At 35.1% G+C, this 21,586-nt stretch overlaps 1 protein-coding gene across 2 annotated transcripts in view; it reads right to left on the bottom strand.

Annotated features, from left to right (window-relative positions):
* The window catches only part of LOC138709367 (uncharacterized), a 409,404-nt gene that overhangs the window by 84,600 nt on the left and 303,218 nt on the right, over positions 1-21,586 (bottom strand). For both annotated transcript variants that reach the window (XM_069840100.1, XM_069840101.1), the window contains exon 2: positions 6,763-6,898. In XM_069840100.1, coding sequence (XP_069696201.1) covers positions 6,763-6,898 — 136 coding nt within the window. The remainder of the gene's footprint in view (positions 1-6,762; positions 6,899-21,586) is intronic.

Here is a 21,586-nt window from a genome sequence, read left to right as displayed (position 1 = left end):
AATTCTGGGGTAACCGTTGCGTAATTAACTCTTAATTGACATGTCTATTATTTCTCTCGTAACTGACTTGGTGCGGTCTGTCAGACCCCATTGGTTATATTACAATAAATATAAATATGAATTGCTAGATCACTACACTCCAATTGGAAGGTAGATAGAAGAGGAAAGTTCGTAAAGTGGAGGGGATGGAAGGATAACTGCGGTCTGTGAGACCCCTTCATGTCAGTTAAAGGTTAAGTGAAACGTTCTGAATACTCGAGGAAAAGAGTGAAAGCTCTGTATAGTAAGATGTTATTGAAAGGTATATACTTATTTCATATTATGATTATTTAATTTCTTGAAAAATCTTAATTTGTTTTCGTTGTCAGTGGTGGATTAATCGTTAGGCCAACCTAAGTATAAAATTGCCTATGACAGCGGCCTCTAGAGGAGAGCAGCAGAGTAAGGCACATTTCTCAGTCGAAGTTACCAATATTGTAACGGAAACCACGCTTTTTTATAACTCTTGATTTCCCACTGCAACTTACTGCTAAATTACCGAGGGAGTCGCTAGTTGCGAAAATGCAACTCAAACTCGTCGTTTTAAATACCCTTGCCAGTCGAAAAACGACAAAATATGAAACAATTAGGAATATGTAAACATAATTATGCAAGTTATTTATGATATGAGTATCATAAAGTTTTATATTACAAGACGGGTTTGATAACCAGTCGAATATTGTTTTATGAAGTTTCGGTAAGTATATCGTACAACGTTTTATTCACTTTGATAAAAGATTATTATTTTTTAAGTAATTATATTATATAAAAATAAATCAAACAACCAATAACATTGCGAATTCTTGTCTTATTTTTGTTATGGAAAAATAAGAGCTAATAAAGAAAGTGGAAGAAACACATTCTTGGAAATCGTTAGAACACACTGGTAGAACAAATCTTAAAACTAAATGCATTGGAGAAAAGAAATATTAGCGCAACGTTATGGCACGGAAGTAGGACATAAACCTACTTCGTAACTGCACGATATTTATGACAATGACTATCCAAGTCCCATGAACGTAAAAAAGCGATGATGTGATCATTTTTGCTTTATTATTAAGAATATAGTTAATTGTTCCACACATATACTAAAATTTGTTTACTGACATAAAATTCTTACACTTCGGTACATACAGGGCGAACTGTAAGTAATGTCATTAATGTTAGGGGGTTATTCTTTGAGATATTTCAAACAGAAGAATTTAATTTTGCTCGTTTTTACTTCCTTTTCGAGATAAAAATTGTTTTGTATGAAACATTTCATAGCGTGTTTTGGGAAAGCCATTGATTTAATTTCCAATATACTTAGTCAATGAATTCAAGATAGCAGTGTATTACGATAATAAATGATTGAAAGAATTTTGTTTTTGTCCTTCAAATGTGCAGAAATTTGATCCGAAGAAGTGTAACATTGTAACATTCCTTTGTAGAACGAAAAATTACGTTTTTTCGGATCAGATTTCTTCACACTTAAAGGACAAAACTAAAATTCTTTCAATAATTTATTATCATAAAACACTGCTCTCTTAAATTGACTGAGCAGTGAGCACATTTAGAATTAAATCAATGTCTTTCCCAAAACACGCTATGAAATGTTTAATATCGTCGTTGTTCCTGCAATAACTCTTATGTGACATATTTATCGATTTTCAGATTTTTGCTTTGTTAAATAACTTAAATAGTGATAAAGCAAATAATAAAATCTCCTATAATATGTAATTATATTTCTTTCTTTCTTTCGAAAATGTTAAGAATTTACAATCTCCTATGTACCACTGCCATAGAATGAATGAATGTGTTTTTTCTTGCTCCTGAAAGATTTTATATTTTGCACATAGGAGTTATTGCAGGAACAACGACGATATAAAATAATTTTTATCTCGAAAAGGACGCGTCAACAAGCAAAATTGTATTAAACTCTTTTGATTGAAATATCTCAAAGAATAACCCTCTGAAATTAATGGAATTATTACAGTTCACTCTGCATAGGTCATCTCGGCGCTCCCAGTGTCAGACTTCTGCGTTACCTACATTTTTGTTCACAGTTGCCCCACGCCTACTTCGACTAGAGTAGTGAACGAGTCATCATCGTTTGAAAGGTAAGGACTATGCGTACAGAATCATCGTAAAATCTTTAAAATTGCCAAAATGCAGGCTCATTTATGATTTTCACACTCTCGTGAACTACACAACATACGCTAACGAAATGTTTAAAAATCTATAAGATGCCATGCAACATGCAAAAGTAAATTTTGTTAGGAGATAAAAAAAACCCAATTCTCAAAAAAAAAAAAAAATATATATATATATATATATATCATAGCCTACAATTTTATTTTAGAGCTTCACAATGCCGAAACTAATTGCCGCACAAAAGCCGAAAACAGAAGGTGGAGCAGAGGAGGGTTCACAGAGACTGAAAAAAAAAAATTGGACTACATTCAACTTCTTTTTTTCCTTCCTTTCTTCCATCTTTCCTTTCTTCCTTCCTTTCTTAATTCTTTCCTTCCTTCTTTTCTTTCCTTTCTTAATTATTTCCTTCCTTCCTTTCTAAATTCTTTCCTTTCTTCCTTTTTTAATTCTTTCCTTCCTCCTTTACTTTCCTCTTCTCTTAATTCTTTCCCTTCCTTTCTTAATTCTTTCCTTTCTTCTTTCCTTTCCTGTCTTCCTTTCGTAATTATTTCCTTCCTTCCTTTCTAAATTCTTTCCTTCCTTTTTAATTCTTTCCTTCCTCCTTTCCTTTCTTCCTTTCTTAATTCTTTCCTTTCCTTTCTTAATTCTTTCCTTCCCTTTCTTACTTCTTTCCTTTTCTTTCTTAATTCTTTCCTTTCTTCTTTCCTTTCCGTTCTTAATTCTTTCCTTTCCTTTCTTAATTCTTTTCTTTCTTCTTTCCTTTCCGTTCTTAATTCTTTCCTTTCTTCTTTCCTTTCCGTTCTTAATTCTTTCCTTTCCTTTCTTAATTCTTTCCTTCCTTCTTTCCTTTCCTTTCTTCCTTTCTTAATTATTTCCTTCCTTCCTTCTTTCCTTTCTTCCTTTTTAATTCTTTCCTTCCTCCTTTCCTTTCTTCCTTTTTAATTCTTTCCTTCCTCCTTTCTTAATTCTTTCCTTACCTTTCTTACTTCTTTCCTTTCCTTTCTTAATTCTTTCCTTTCCGTTCTTAATTCTTTCCTTTCCTTTCTTCCTTTCTTACTTCTTTCCTTCCTTTCTTACTTCTTTCCTTCCTTCCTTTCTTAATTCTTTCCTTCCTTCCTTTCTAAATTCTTTCCTTTCTTCCTTTTTTAATTCTTTCCTTCCTCCTTTCTTAATTCTTTCCTTCCTCCTTTCTTAATTCTTTCCTTCCTTCTGTCCTTTCCTTTCTTCCTCTCTTAATTCTTTCCTTCCTTTTTTAATTCTTTCCTTCCTCCTTTCCTTTCTTAATTCTTTCCTTCCTTCCTTATTTAATTCTTTCCTTCCTTTCATAATTCTTTCCTTCCTTCTTTCCTTTCTTCCTTCTTTTCTTTCTTTTTTACTTCCTCCCTTTCTTTCACCCTTCCTTGTCCCATGCAACTACATTTTAACACACGCAAAAAAAAAAAAAAAAAAAAACTTGTTGACCTTATGTTTTATGTAAAATTTACGGTTCTGTCATAGCTTGAACCCCAGTGACTAGTTTTTGTCGGATACGAAATCTAAAAACGAATTAACGACGAACTGGATAATATTATTAAATTTGGAGAATTTATACTTCTCCGTATCAAAATATGTCTACAAAACGAGCATAAGTGAATATTCGTACTTAGAAGAAGACACTGAAATAATTTCGTCATAGATAATGACAAGGTACAACGAACGAAAAGGTAATTCCATCTCACTTTCTTGAATTCCTTTCCTGCAATCGATAGGACTAACAGGGTTGCATACTTCAGAGCATGTAGGCGCTTCAGAGATTCTAGCGGAATGCAATGAATTATTGAAAACGGATGACGGCCTCGAGTCATTTCGCCAAAGGTCAGAAGGGTAGCGCTAATATCACTGCGTTCCTCATTTTACATAGCCGACAGGCACTTCAAATATCTGAAAACAATGCTTATGTAATAGCATTAATTTCAAGGCAACGTCTCTTGGCTAAATATTGATCCAAAAAACAAGGACACTGGAACTACGAGTTAAGTACTAAGGTTCAAAATTACGTTTATCTTTTCTAAAATATATATATTTACACAAAATGTTTTCACTAATGAAGATATGCAAGTAACCACTCTTGATATTAAATGAATCGATTAAACTGTTAAAATTTGAAAGGAAAATACGAAAATATTCGGACCAACTAAAGAAGTTGACAGTATACGCAGGATGACATGCACACAAGATGTCACATGATAAATTGGCTGAAAATATATAAAAATGGAAACCAATAGTGACCTGGTCAGCAGGAAGACCGAAAGACAGGTGTAAAGACGAAGTAGGCCTACCTACTTAACGATTAATACATATTACTATGAAGATGCAAAACTTGACACGACAAATATAGGATAGGAAAAAGTGAAGATTCGTTGTCGAGAAAGCAAAACTCTGGAATGAACAGAGTCAGACTCCCAATGTAATTTCATACTGTTCTAATGTAGGGTAAAGTTGCCTAATTCCGTGATATGTTTCTTTCACTGAATGTCACGGGATTGGGTATCGTGCTAGGAAGTTCACCGATGTCTTAAAAGTAGGTGAAAAATGCACTCTTTCGAGAAAGATGTCTAGCGCTATGGTCGAACGGCAAAGCTTTGACTGACATTCAATTTAAAAGAAGTATCACGGAATTAGGCAACTTTACCCTATATTTTTTCTGCCTATCTTTAATATATTTTATAGCATTTTTTCGCTATCACTCGTATTCAATGAACTGGATGAAAATCAGTTTTTCTATTCGTTATACGAAGTGCTCAAAAGTATTCCATATTTTGAGAGGAGGTAGTTTGCACCAAAACAAGAAAAAAAGTCTTAATAAACATGAGTCCTAAAACTCATACCTTCCTTAAGAGCTATAAGCATTCGTTCATCATCGTTATAGCAGGTGCTCAATGTGATGTCCATTTATAGTAATGCATCCTTCTGTCCTACGTCTTAGGGAATCACGTACGTTTTGAAACACTCCTGGTTGGTATCGGATGTGCTGGCAGGCATTGAAGACGCGCTTCTTTAGTGACATCACATTGAGTACCTCCTATAACAATGATGAACAAGCGCTCATAGCTCTTACGGTAGGAGTTTTAGGACCCATGTTTGTTAGACTTTTTTTTTTGTTTTGGTGTACACTACCTCCTCTCAAAATATGGAATACTTTTTAACACCCTATATATACCTGCCTACATACATGTATACATTCTAGCATACGTATATACAGGCGTGCATACAGATCTCGTATTATACTGTATCTGTCTCTGTATAACGTCACAGTTTGCGGTAGGGGAAAGTTTTTTTAAATTTATTTTTTGGGGTTATTTTACGACGCTGTATCAACATCTAGGTTATTTAGCGTCTGAATGAAATGAAGGTGATAATGCCGGTGGAATGAGTCCGGGATCCAGCACCGAAAGTTACCCAGCATTTGCTCGTATTGGGTTGAGGGAAAACCCCGGAAAAAACCTCAACCAGGTAACTTGGCTCGACAGGGATTCGAACCCGGGTAGGGGAAAGAAATATAACAGAAGTTTGCAATGTTTTTAATGCTATGTATCAATACATTTAAATCTTTTTATTCAATCTTATGGCTTAACACTATATAATATAAAACAAATTAATTCAATGTTTCATATATTTACATCGTATTGTGTCATCATACAAACGTTTTCGCCCTCATGGGGCATCTTCAGGTAGGAAGTGTTTACAATATCAATCTAAAATCAATTAAAATAATCTGGCCTCATGTTTGAAAAATCTTATTGATAGTATATGTAAGTATTCAGCATAGTGACAAATATTGATCATACAAATTATTAAAACATAATCATGTCAAATGTTAAAGTTCACAAGCCTACATGGCTATTAAATGTTTCTGAAGAATAAGTAATGATGACTCACAATAGTTAAATCTTAATATAATAATATCATGGGTGCATTGTGCTATTGCCAATAAACTTTCATTAATAATGACTTACAAAACAATATTGTGTAAGCTTGTGTATCAGTATACTGACCAATAATAAATATATTATAGAATTATTTTATAATCACACGTATTACTGAATGTTGAGTCGTAAAGTCTGAAGTCGAATGGTGTGATTGGCTTTTTTTATTGATACACAGCATTAATAAAGGCTTAGCTGACCATTCCAAAATGAATTGTAAATTACTAAATGTGAGTCACACAAAATTGAAAAACCAATATCTAAATTATAAAATCAAATTACACAACAGTATTGCAAACATTTTGTTCAATAAAAAATGTTTGGAAAAAAAATATTTAAATTTATTGATACATAGCATTAATAAGGGCTTAGCTGAACATTCCAAAATGAATTGTAAATGTTTTTAATGCTCTGACGCCCACCATAACTTGTTTTGAGAAATGTATTGTGTAGCATTTTTATTCAGAGGGAATCAGCATGACTATGTTTACAACTGTCAGCTACAGTATTTTAAATCTGAAGACAAGACATGATTAATAATCCAAAATTATTGTTAATGTTGCCGACAAAACTTGTAAACGTATGATGACTGAACTGAATTAAAATGGACTGGATGCAAACTTACCGGAAGAGAGTGGACTGCAAGGACGTGATGCTCGTTGTAGTGTGTGTATTGCCGTAGCTGGGCAACACTTCCCTCAGGATGTAATCCTCGATGAACTGCAGAGACCTCCCCGAGGCGGTGTAGTCGCAATAAACCACTGAAACACGAAAGAGCACAAGGGCATAAGCTACCTAGTCTTAAATGTATATTTGTCACAAGTAAATAACAAAGGAAATAAGTACCAGGGGCATTTCTTTGGAGTAAAGGCGGCGGGCACGTATAACTGACATTGCTACTGCCATTAATGTCGATTGTCTGTAAAAATGTGATCACTTAACCTCCCGTCACTCTCTGGGCTAATTTGGGTTAACTTTACGAACAATGTTTCATGCACTTTGCATAAAAACATATAGTAGGCTTGTACTGTATTTCGCTATCTTGAAGTTCTACAGGAGCACGAAAATATTCCCATTTACAAAAATTTTGAAGTAATAGAAAAATAACCTTTTCATTATATCGAAGTGCAGCAAGAAAAATTACAATCGCTTAGTTTTAAGGGCATATTTCTAATTTAGTCAGTAACATTTTAATGCTTTATTCTACTGTCCTTAATTTGTAGTTCGGAGTTAAAAAAATAACATATTAATAAAGCATTTGAAATCTATAACTTCAAAATAAGTTACCTTTTTTGGGCTTGTAGAAATTTTGCCGAAAGAGAAAGGAAGATTTACTTGCCACCCACTGGTACTGGGTGTGTTTACTTTTCCTAAGCGATAGCCTTGAACCGTTGTAGTTTTACATTGTTTACCATCAGTATCAAGAGTGAAGAATGGGTAATAGGCTCACTCTTTTAAGCTGTATAATTGTTATGTTACAAAAGCGTGGCGCTGTATAGATACGGAATTAAAATTTGGAGCGAGTCTTGATGGGAGTCCACCTGTATGTAGGCAATAATAATTTCGGACGACTGTCCACAAGTAGCATATATACAGGGGTACATGCGCACTGTGTTGTAAGCGAAACTCATACAATGAGAGAGCTCCAAATTTTATTTTCGTATCTGTACATAGTGTTGTCTGTATGCCGTAGGACGTTTCGTGGTGAACTCTTGTTTCTTAGTGATTTATTCATATTTAACTACATTCTCATGTCTTTGTCACAATAATAATAATAATAATAATAATAATAATAATAATAATAATAATAACAAATATCAGCATTTTTAACTCGCAAGTCAACCCTTAATGCACAAGCAGGGTGGAGGGTTAAGGCATCATTTCCCTTTCCTTAGTCATCACTTGTTCATTCAAAATTAAGCATTGTGGGTATCCTTCCACCCCCTACCTTCCCCTCTGCTGTGTATTGCGGGCTGTATTTTTGACGTAATCTTTGCCGACCACTGCAGTATAGGTATGGGATAGAGTAGGGAGGGATGGATAGCAAAACAGTGATTTGGGAAGAAATTAGGAATTAGCATATCAATTTAAAAATATGACAGCGGTCCATAGAACAGATAAGACAATTAAATCAAATTTAATATGAGAAAATTAACTGGAGCGGAAATGATATACCAGTGGTCGTCGGCACTCGCTGAAATGGGTAACGGGTAAGTAGTACGTCGTAATTATGTCCTGTCATGCAGCAGGAAGAGGGAGAGAGCATACCCGCCAGCAGCCACGGATGCACATAGTGCAGTCTCTAATCCGCGGGTAAGAGACGCTAGCTCGAGGGTGCACTGTGCTGATGATCGCTGTGATATACAATGAACTGATGTGTAGAAGTGTGAAAATGTTTAAAGTGATGGTGAACCGAACAACAGAAATGTGAAGATCCATCATGGCTAAAATTGTAAAGCTGACAATAAATGTCATGTTTTATCACATGAACTACCACATGTGTTTAAGTCCATAACAAAGAAGGTGTTAAAACGGACGTTCTGAAAGATGGACAAGGACACTACTTTTAATACCCGTGCGTGAAATTTACCTCTCAGTTACGGGCACTTCGATTACGAGGTTGAACAGTGTGAAGATAAAATTCGCGTTTTAACTCCTGGCTGAGCAACTGCACCTTTATTAAAAATTCATTCTCCAAGTCAGGTGATTTGAACTCTATTCTGCGGCCAGTAAGGTCGTTTGATTGACGTTCCATTATGTCGATGTGACCTAGGTCGAACAATGCGTTACGGCTGAAGTATGGAACATCCGATTTGTAGGTCCTTGAAAACAGAATGGGTCAAGTTTAATTGTCGATCAGTTTTATGGACAATCCTCATTGGCAGTTTGGTTGAGACTGCGCGATGCACTCGAGAGTCAATAAAGGGAATCTGGGTCAGCCACAGTTGCACGCAGATCACTCTAGTGGGCTTATCTCGACACGGCCCACTCCACAGTATAAATCACGCGGGCTGCAGAATCACTATGACAGCATCTTAAATTCTATGCCATGGCAAAAAATATAGCTTCATAAGTGCTTCAGTTATGTTTTCTCTATACCTTTTTACTTTTAAGTTCTAGCTTTTTCGCTCTTTACGACACGTGGCAGCACTGCAGTCACGTGGGGTCAGCACGACATCGGGTCTCCTTTTTACAAATATATTACTCATAAAATTTTTCACGACATTAAAGGTTTAGCTCAATGCTCAGCTGAGTTTCATAATTTTACATTAAAGCCTCGTTCACACTTTTCAAGTAACTTGAATTCAAGTCACTTGAAAGACGAACTTGAAAAGTGTGAACTATGTTTCAAGTAGACTTGAAATCAATTAACGGCTTGAATTCAAGTTTCAAGTGAAGTTGGATCCTTTTCTACTTTTTACTTGACTTGAAAAGTGTGAACGTCACTTGATAACTTGAATTCAAGGCGGAAAGAGCGGGAATTTAAATTAACAGCTATTTTAAGAGCGTTAAATTAACAGCTGATTGTTTTTCAGTTCTACTAGGAACGTAAAAATAATAGCAAACAGCAGTAAGTGAAATAATGACCAAATATTTGAGTTTCTGAAGTTGTATAAAATTCACGAAGTCCTGCGGATTACAGAAACTGCAAAGTTTCGTAATAGAAATGTAAAGGAAGCTGCAAAGAAAGGAAGAGTTCATTGAAGAACTGAACAGCAGAGATTTTAACGTAGACACAGATGAGATAGCCTATGAAAAATAATGCAAAACTATGAAACTGTAGATAGAAAAGAAGTGAGGAAGATTAAGAAGAGAAGAGCGTTGCTTGAATGGATGATATTTATCGCCGAAACTGGCATGGTTCAATATGGTTGATAGATTTTTGTGGGGGAACTGTAACAGCTTCAAGATAATCATTTTCAATTGTGGTAAATCAGACTCGCTTATGTTTTATTACATTTGCGATAAGAATTATTAAATCTGCTTGAAGATTTCACTTATTCTATTTGTAATAGTCATTGGTCGTGTATTTCTCTTATTAATCTAGTTCCTAACCCATACTGAACAACGCGTTTTCCATTTCTGCAATATATTTATTATTTCCCTGGCACGGAGGCTTGCTACTACAGAAATTCCTAATTGCACAACATCCATGGACGCCATTTTATCCTACTTGAAAACAAAATAACTTGAATATGTCTGAACGGCGACTTGAATTCAGGTACTTGAAATCACGTGACTTGAATTCAAGTTACTTGAAAAATGTGAACGAGGCTTAACGTCTCTTATTCATACCTTATCATGATGGGCACTTCAGTAAACTAGACTAGTCGTTTAAATGTCATACTAGTATGCAACTCGCATATCATGTTACACAACTGCTAGAAATACGGAAGTTCTAATTTTTAATTTCATGTTTGATGGAATATATAAAAATAAAACTCGTTTATTTTTTACATCTTCATGGCCTTAACACTCATGTCGTCAGAACGTTTAGAAGTTGGTAGGGCTGGAAATTTCTTTACAAATTAATTCAATGCATCTCTTGGACCTGTACGAGTAGGGTTGCCAGATATCCGTACACTTGGTCAAAATGAAAGTGGCTGGTCTCTTGAGCAGCGAAAATTTTTAAGTCCCTTCGGGTGAGCGCGCAGTTCACTACCGTAAACCTCCGTGCGCCGCTTTAGTTAACTCCATGATACAAGGCGCTGATTTGGGCTACCTCCACAGCATGCTTCGAATCTCCGTAGCAAATTTTTTGTGTTGTTCTTTCTTTTATTTCTTACAACTCCTTTTAGTGTAATATAATCAAATAATTTTGCTTATATTACTTCATGTTACTTACAGATAATTACAAAATTGGTGAAAATTTGTGGTTATAATCCAGGAAATCAGGATATATTTTGTCATCAGAATTATGGTTTTTCTTCCTGTTTACAGTTATTAAGTTTAGGCCCTGATGATCACGGATTTAGATTAGTATAATAATCAAATTCCCTGTAGCACAACTTGCAAATTAATTATTGCCAATTATTTAACCGTCAACATATTTACTGAATGTTAATAATAATAATAATAATAATAATAATAATAATAATAATAATAATAATAATAATAATATAATAATAATAATTCTTTATTTATACTGGCATAGTTAAGGCCATAGGGGCTTCTCTTACACTCTACCAGGTCACAAAGTATACAAGCAGTTAACATTTAACAAAAAGTTAAAAAACAGAATACTAACATATTAGAAAAAAAATAATAATAACATAATAAAATCGACACTAAACAACATGAAAATAATACCATAATAGAAAAAAGAAAGTAAAATACATTGGAATATAGTAAAAGCAACTCATTTAGTACAAATGGTTAATATGGAAAACGTAAGGTACTTAGGTAATAGAGTGTAAAGTAACAGGGATTAATAAAATAATTAACACAGCATTTTAATATGAAAGCCCCTAATTGTCGTCTTTAGTGCTACTTCCATCTAGCGTCAAAAGTTTCTACTAACACGAAAAAAAAATACTAAAACGAAAAGTATTCTAAGAATAAAAAAATGACGAAAACCTGTTATATTTTCACTGATGCATTTAAAAGGCAACAAAAAAAAAAAGGTTTAGTAATTCCACGAAGATTTGAACTTGCAACCTCACGAATTCTTAGCTATCGCTCTACAAACTACGCCAAGATTTTACTGCAGTCAGAATGGCATTATAACGAGCAATGATCGTACTCCACTTGAGAACCTGTTATACAGTATATAGTGTTTGTGTTACAATATTCAAACATTCTGAACGATGTCTGTTTTAAATCTCGTATATGAATTGTTGTCTCGGAAGATTTTAGTGATTAATAGTTGTGTTCCCCATTATAACTACTAGAAGAATATACGCAATCTTTTGAACAAAGCCTGACTGTCCCGAGCACTCACGGAAATACCCGATTCGAACTTAGTCTCTCAGAAGCCGGCCACTTTCAGTTTGACCAAGTGTACATAAGCTCAAAAAAAAAAAAAAAAAAAAAAAAAAAAAATCCTGCCTCACATGGATCCGATACGGGACGCCCAAAATTCCTTTACGGACAATGCGCCGTAGATGGCAAAGAGTTTTTATTTTTACAGTTACAAGATTTTGAATATTACTTTTAAGTCCGTTATTTAGCGACGCTCTATCAACTATTACATTATTTGGGTCGACGGAATTGGTAATAGTGAGATGGTATTTGTCAAGGTGAGGCCGATGACTTACATTTATATCTCGATTCCAAGTCGCTACCTCTGAGCTTTGCCAGTAACTTTTAGCATGTTGATCGAATACCTTAATTAAACGCTTTAGACATTTCATTAATCGTTGGATTACGTCATGACTATGGATGACTGAAGCAAGAATTTGTATGTGGTTAGTGACTTAATTCGCTTATTCATTACTGGATACTGTTGACCAAATATGTAAACAAATAAAAGAAAAAAACCGACTTAGGAACAGCATAGAAGCAAAGGAACGACTTGCAACACTTCATTTTCTAGCGACCATATGATCATATAAAAACTTGAAGTTCAGCATAGGAATTTCAAAACAACACAACCCAGCCTAGTAGCAGAAATAAGAGTGAACGACTGCCCACTGGTTTGAACGTCCCAATAATTTGCGTTTACACGCTCACTGGCGTTTATAATCGCTAGTGCCATGCGTTTACTCTTTCACGCTTCAGTTTATAATTTAGGTCCGCTACACTGAACGCTCTCCAGCCAAATCCCACGATTAAAATTACACGTGTGCAAACTACTCAGTGTACGCTGTGGGCCATTGTTTTACGCGACCCCTTTGGGGTTCTAAATCCCACAAATGTGGGTCAACACTAAACTTCCGCATGAGTTCAGGCGCTCAAATTTACATAGGCCTACATATAGATACTACAGACAATACGTGCTAGTAAGTAAACATTTAGAAGAAAACAACGAACTCCATTACGCAAAGTACACTTATTGGCTTTTAAGGAACCCGGAGGTTCATTGCCGCTCTCACATAAGCCCGTCATTGGTCCCTATCCTGAGCAAGATTAATCCAGTCTCTAACATCAGATCCCACCTCCCTCAAATCCATTTTAATATTATCTTCCCATCTACGTCTCGGGCTCCCTAAAGGTCTTTTTCCCTCCGGCCTTCCAACTAACACTATATATGCATTTCTGGATTCGCCCATACGTGCTACATGCCCTGCCAATCTCAAACGTCTGTTCCTAATTATGTCAGGTGAAGAATACAATGCGTCCAGTTCTGTGTTGTGTAACTTTCTCCATTCTCCTGTAACTTCATCCCTCTTAGCCCCAAATATTTTCCTAAGAACCTTATTCTCAAACACCCTTAACCTATGTTCCTCTCTCAAAGTGAGAGTCAAGTTTCACAACCAAAAAGAACAAACATATAATAACATAACTAATAAAAACTGCCCCATTTCAAATATCTACACACTGCTACGTCGATTTAGTAAAATGCGTTTGAGCCTAAAGGTAACAGAAAACAGTACAACATGGTCTGTTGTGACGAGAATTCAAGCCCCCGCATACCGGTAAGGCATCATATCACAAAACGTTCACGCCTAAGTATTTTTGACAACGTAAATATATTATTCGACGCCTAGAAAACGGCGCAAATATTAAGAATATTGCTGAAGTGTTTAAGGTTATATTTATTTATTTACTTATTCATTCATTCATTCATACACTTATTTACTTACGTATGTATTTATGTATTTACTTATATATTTATGCATTTATTTCCCTACTTATTTATTTATTATTGTATTTTATAGATAGATACAGTATAATCTAGGAAATAAAATTAATTTGCATTAACGTAGTATCAGATTCACTCCTTATAATGAATTAACAACTCTTAAATACCCATTCCCGTATGATCGATGTTTCCCTGTCCATAATATTCCTCGACTTTCATGCTCTACCGCTTGTCGATCGCAGGGGACTTGCTCCGCGTAGGTGAACATTGACTTTCTCCTATATCGACGGAGCAATGTATTTCACGCATGACTACAGAATAACTCTGAAGAGTTTCATCTAAGGCCTTTATATATTTTCTTTGCTCTTAGTGACGTAAATTTTTCGGAAGTATTTTCCCTTTAGTAAGAATTTTTTATTTTAGATTACTGAATTTGCAATCTATTTTGTGTCTGATATTTTGTCTTAGGCGGTCCAGCTAGAGATGATTCAGTGCCACAGTTGTCCAACAGCCACCTTGCACGACTAAGAAAAAACTATAACACAGGTTTAGTAAAAATTCCGCTATGGATATGAATACTTTCGAAAAGTAGACAGACAGACCATAGATAGATAGATGGATGGATGGATGGATGGATAGATAGATAGATAGATAGATAGATAGATAGATAGATAGATAGATAGATAGATAGATAGATAGATAGATAGATAGATAGATAGATAGATAGATAGATAGATAGATAGATAGATAGATAGATAGATAGATAGATAGATAGATAGATAGATAGATAGATAGATAGATAGATAGATAGATAGATAGATAGATAGATAGATAGATAGATAGATAGATAGATAGATAGATAGATAGATAGATAGATAGATAGATATAGATAGATAGATAGATAGATAGATAGATAGATAGATAGATAGATAGATAGATAGATAGATAGAGATAGATAGACAGACAGACAGACAGACAGACAGACAGACAGATAGATAGATAGATAGATAGATAGATAGATAGATAGATAGATAGATAGATTAGATTAGATAGACACAGATACAGACATAAAGACACAGACACAGAGACAGACAGACGGACGGACGGACAGACAGACAGACAGACAGATTAGATTATATTTAGATAGACAGATAGATAGATAGATAGATAGATAGATAGATAGATAGATAGATAGATAGATAGATAGATAGACAGACAGATAGATAAAATAGATAAATTAGACAGATTAGATAGACAAAGATACAGACACATACACAGAGACGGACAGACAGACAGACGGACGGACGGACGGACGGACCGACGGACGGACAGACAGATAGATTAGATAGATAGATTAGACAGACAGATAGATAAAATAGATAAATTAGACATAGACAGATATACTGCTTGTAACAATGAAAAAGACTTCTACTGAACTTGAAGAGGAGAGGAAATCGACATCTAAGTACCTAGTCTAAATTTAAAGCATTGTGTTCGAAAATGAGTACATAGCCCAAACTGCTTGTTTAAATTACGTTTGTAACTACATTTCCTGGCTAACGAACTGACTTGGCATTCCGGTCAACAAAGACCAGTTGATTACATTGCCAAACTACGGATGGCAGTCTATGCAAACCACGAACTGAGGGATCAAAGACTGATGTAAGCACAATGACGGCCTCTGCAACTTCCCGGACACCCACATAATCAACACCATGGCATGGCACATGTTAATCGTGACTTAAACACTAGCCTGGAGTGATGACGAACAAGCTGAATCACCCATTCGTTAGACATGCATTTAATTAACTAGTAATAATGCAAAAACGATATAAAATTATAATGAAATTGAAATAATATGAAACTAATTTATCTTACACACACACACGCCAGCTTATAACGATAAGCATTACCTTATACAGATAGATAGTTTCCATAAAAACTGACACTCACGCATACACAAGGAACATAATGATGACATGTCTATACAAATTTATAATTTTTAGGAGGAAAGAAAAGGAACCCCGTCTAGACCTACAGCCTATTTTCTAACCTACAGCTATTGCTCACCAGAGGACAGATCCTATGCAGAGGACGTTTCGTGAGACCGCAGGGGCCTCTGACAGGCAGAGCACAAATCAAATGTCCTTCGACATGCTTAAGGGTACTAGGACGTGAAAATCGGCCAAAAATGTCATTTTTTGTTTTCATTGTTTTCAAATTCTTGAATAAATTCTCTATCCAAAAATATATATATTGTAGGGGTTTCTGGGTTTAAATGCCCTAAAAAAGGGAATTTAAAAATGGCGTCGTAGTTGCACGCCCCTTTTTTAAATGCCCAATCCAACTTATTAAATATGTTATAATTTCTGGGCTATTTATTGGAATATTTTGACCGGGTAAATTTCTTTGCTGTTGTTGGTGCTTCTGGATACTCTGAAACTGCAAAGAGCATAACACAGCCCAGTGGAAAGCACTCCTGTTTTGTTTTGAATAACCTCGTGTAAATTTTGTTGCAAAAATAATCTTTGTGGTGTTATTTGCATAATTTTTATTCAGCATTATTAGTGTGTGTGTGTGTGTGTGTGTGTGTGTGTGGTAAAAATGGGCAGATTAAAGAAGTTTGGCAAAAGAAAACCAGTGTTTAATGGTAATGTAAGTAAAAGCAAACATAATATAAGTGAACATAACCTGTCAGAGCCTAGCTGCAGTAGAGAAGTGCATTCAGCTTCTGCAAGAAAATTGTCTCACATAAAACCAGAGTGTGATGACAACTTTTATTTTAGTGATGAGGGATATTCAAAGGGTTTTATCATTGTGGACATTCAATTATCTAATTTGGTGAAGAAAACTGTACAGTGTAAGTATTGTAGTGGCGTCGACTGTGTTGAACTTACAGAAAATAAAAATAGTAGGCGAGGGCTTGCAACTAAACTGTCTGTTGTTTGTAATAAGTGTAAAGAGTCTGCTTCAAGTATGACATCCAATAAGGTAGGGAAAACAAAATGTTATGAAGTAAATTTAAGATTTGTATATGGAATGAGAAGTTTTGGCAGAGGCAGGAAGCCAGCACAAACTCTGTGTGGTATAATGGATCTCCCACCATCAACTGCCAAATTTAATTTCTGCACTTCCCAGCTGTTGAAATGTCTGGAAGAAGTAGCAAAAAAATCTATGACAAATGCTATAGAAGAAGCAGTGGCTCTAAATGAAAACAGTAGGGACATAACTGCTGCTTTCGATGGGTCCTGGCAGAAGCGACAAAATTCTGCCATAATTGTAAATCAGACCAGCCTGGACATGTTTGCGTGAAAAATTATGATGGCTTCAGTGGTGGGATGGAGAGCGATGGAGTATTAAAAATTTTTCAGAGGTCTGAGAATTTATATCAGGTCAGGTATGTGAATTACTTAGGAGATGGGGACTCAAAGGGATATAAGAAAGTTGAAGAGTTAAATGTTTATGGAATGTGGAAGTAAGTAAGCTGGAGTGCTGTGGACATGTGCAAAAGAGAATGGGAACAAGACTAAGAAAATTATGTAAAGACATGAAAGGTAAAAAATGTTCTGATGGTAAACCGCTAACAGGGAGAGGGCGGCTAACAGATAGTGCAATAGATCAGTTGCAAACCTCTTATGGACTGGCCATAAGGAGGAATGCTGGAAAAGATGTAGAAAAAATGAGAAGAGCAGTGTGGGCAATATACTTCCACGAGTATAGCACAGATGAGGAGCCATATCACACGTTATGTCCTCCAGGTACAGATGAAGACTGCTGGTGTGGGTACAATAAAGCTTCAGTCACTGGAAATAAGTATTCCCATCAGCATTCACTGCCTCCAGCTGTGATGGATGAAATAAAACCCATCTTTAGGGACCTCAGCAACCAGGAGCTATTGAAAAAATGCTTACATGGGAATACACAAAACCCTAATGAAAGCTTTAATCATTGTATATGGGAGCGCATCCCAAAAACAGTTTTTGTGGGTTTAAAAACCTTAAAACTGGGTGTATTAGATGCAGTCATCTGTTTTAATGATGGTTGTGTAAGTAGACTAAATATGTTGGAGAGTTTGGGCATTGAAGTGGGCTCAAATACAAAAACTGCACTTTACACCATTGACAAGAAGCGCTTCGAAGACGGTAAAAAGTTTGCTTTGCAAATGACTAAAGAGGCCAGAACAAGAAAGAGGAATGCCAAAAGGAGGAGAGAGGACCAAGAAACACAGGAGCAGGATGAGTATGGGGCTGGAATGTTCTAGATTGGTGAGTGAAGTACAAAATACACGTTTTCAGTTTTTTGCATTTTCCCGTAACCTTGATTTTTAAAACTTAGGTACACTTATCTCATAAACTAATGAAGATAGAGTCATGAAATTTTTGTGGTAGGTACATATTAATTAACCCTTTAAAATGAATGAAGTGGTTTTCTTTTAAACTTCATCATTGAATTATTAAAAATTCAAATCTAACGAAAATTTTGGAAAAAAATTATGTTAATTTTTTTTTAAATTTTTTACACATGTGATGTTTAGTCAAGAAAGTAGTGCATTCATTTTGTCATTTGATATGTTCTTATTGTACCACAAAAAATTAGAGAGGTCTGACTAAAATTCTATGAGATATGTGTACCTAACTGATGAACCATGCATAAGAATTTATTTTCTAATTACCTTATTTGGGGACATCCTCTAAACATCCTATTGGAGATAAGTGATTTAATTTTTCATGAAAAGATAATATAAACATTGTTTAATGCATGGTATAAATTTCATAAACCTGTGACATAGGAATGCTTCAGTAGAGCCTATATGTTATTTGCTAGTTCAAGAGCTAAAATAGGCACTCGTCACGTCCCAGTACCCTTAAGGAAACAAAAAGCAGTAAGTTACTGCACGTCCGTTGTTATTTCATCTTTTTTTTTCTAATTTACTTTGAACTCTTAAAGGTAATGTGTTGTTCTGGATATAATCTCTTGACATGTATTTCTTTCATTTCTGTGAAAGTAATGTGATGCTGAAAATGCCAGTGTTTGGATGCACATTTCTAGTCAGTGGTATCGAAAAAGTGGTTCTGAGCAAGCCATTTCTCGCTAACTATTTTCAAATTCAGTGAGTTAATTGATCTGAAAATGGTTATAATAATCAATTATCAAGTCTCAATTCGCAAAAAAAAAAAAAAAAACAAACAAAAATATATACAAGACGGCGATTTATTCCAAATGGGCTGTAACGTTCTATATCTAAAAAGTCATTTTCATTTGTACATCATGTGGTATTAATATTATTATTATTATTATTATTATTATTATTATTAATTGCTTGACAAATGGATTTTTGGTGTACAGTAGCTCGTATATCCAGAAGAGAGAAAATCAGAAGTACAATCATCAGACAAAAAATGAATATAAATAGTACAATTTTGAATTGTATTATTATTATTATTATTATTATTATTATTATTATTATTATTATTATTAATTGCTTAAATGGATTTTTGGTGTAAAGTAGCTCATATCTAGAAGAGAGAAAATCAGATGTACAATCATCAGACAAAAAGTGAATATAGATAGTACAATTTTCAATTATATTATTATTACTATTATTATTCTTATTAATTACGTCATCAGCTAAATACACACGGCCCTGTGGTATACTGTGCAATATTCCGTATTAATATTCCTGCTTTGCATTTATTCCCGGCCTCCAATATCTCTTAAAAACACTTCGCCTATTTAAGTGAGGATACTAAAACCTAACGTCGTCGTTTCCGCAGTTTGTACTTCCGTTGTATCTGCACTCTTCACATAAACACGACAAGAGCTACGCCTAATTGAAAGGAAGCTGACGTAATAACACCGTTGCAATACTGACTTACTATTGCGTGCCGCCGTACAAAATGCAACGCAACATGTTAACATACTTTGAGGTCCTTCCACTTAAGCAGGGCACAGATCCCTCCCTTAATACTTGTTTAAGATAAAGTTAGTCGCGTACACATAATTGATTTTATAGAAGACAGGAAGGTGGAACACTAAAGCTTCTTGAACTTGGCATTAGAGAGCGATATGATTAGAAATACGTTTGGATAGTATTTATTCCTTAAACTAAACGAAACGAAACTATCAGGCGCTACAGCCATATGTGACACCAAGGTCAAGGTGAGCGTCCGGTAATCAACCGCTTAACTATCGGACGGGATAGGAGGTTGCACGAAGTGTTGCTGCTGCAAGTTCTTACTTGTGTTATTGATCGATCAGCTCTTTTCTTTACCTAGAGTTCGCTACCTATCGTGGATCCCCAATTTAATATGTTGTTTAGTCAACTGTCCGAAGACAGGTCTGAACCTCACGAAGTGATACGAAGAAGGCGTCACTTATGAGGCAATTAGGCCAGGAGATAATGGGGTAGGGTTGCCAGTTCCTTTCTCCTTCCATTGCATACATCGCCGACTATACTAGAGGCTGAAGAAATAGGCGGCTATGGCAAACCCGTCATTCACAACTCCGACTCCTATAACCCTCAGAACCTGCTTGGCGTATGGTCCTGTCCCAAATAACTTACTCCTCCATTCACACGTTTTGCACTATAGGAAAACTTAAAAGAACAAATAAAATAATAACGTGATTTCTAGCAATTACAAATACCTGATTTACTGAATATTATTGTTTTGTTTTAGTCAAATGTCCGAACACAGGTCTCAAACTCATAAGTGACAACAATGTGGAATCACTTATGAGGTAACTAAGCCAGGAGATAATGGGTTATGGCGGCCAGTTCTTTTTCCCCCTCCATTGTATACATCGCTGAATAGTAACATATTACACTAATCAGACTGTAGATAATATTATAATTTATAATATTTCGCAAGTTAACCATTTCACAAATGTAATAATTATTATCAATCTAATACGAGAAATCAAATATTTAGCATTACACACAATTAGTGCTTTGTTTTTATGTTTTCAGAATACTGTATTGAAATAGTAACTACCAAATAATGTTTATACAGTTATCAACTTTGTGAATCATGAGGAAATTAAAAATTCAATGCAAAAAATTCATATATTTTTACCATGTGTAAAAAATGTACACGTTATTGTAACATAAACGAGTTTCGTATTAAAAATACTTACGTATTAGAAGCACACTTAAGAATAGCTTATCTTAACAAAAGAAATAACACAATGAATCGTTCTGCACAGGGTCTCTTAACCGATGTAGGCCTAGAGGAAAACTACACGCCTTGGCAGTGGCTGTCTGCGTTGATGATAGGATACTTTTAATATCGTCACAAACTTTAAGTTCTTTCAAGAAACAACCAACTTGATAAATAACGCCTTTAGTATGAATTCTGATATCACGGCTCGACTGAGACATGATAGCGGTTACATGGATTAGTATTTAAAAATACTGGTTATTATGAGGGATTGGTATTTAAAAATACTGTTTAATATGTTATTATGATATATTTTTTCGAACAAGCTATAACACAGTAATATCACAGACGAACACTTGTCAACAATTAGCATTCGAACGCAGCGACAGGAAGGTCTCTCAGTTCAGGCTATAGAACGCTAGAGAAAGTGTGGAGTAGTTTCCGTACAAGACCAAAAACCCGCCTATTTCTTCTGCCTTTACTATAGCTACATATTACACTAGTCAGACTTCAGATGCATTTACACAATTCTTCTTCCTCTAACACAT

Source organism: Periplaneta americana, chromosome 11, assembly GCF_040183065.1.
Source record: "Periplaneta americana isolate PAMFEO1 chromosome 11, P.americana_PAMFEO1_priV1, whole genome shotgun sequence".
Taxonomy (NCBI): domain Eukaryota; kingdom Metazoa; phylum Arthropoda; class Insecta; order Blattodea; family Blattidae; genus Periplaneta; species Periplaneta americana.
This window is presented reverse-complemented; position numbering and strand designations above follow the sequence as displayed.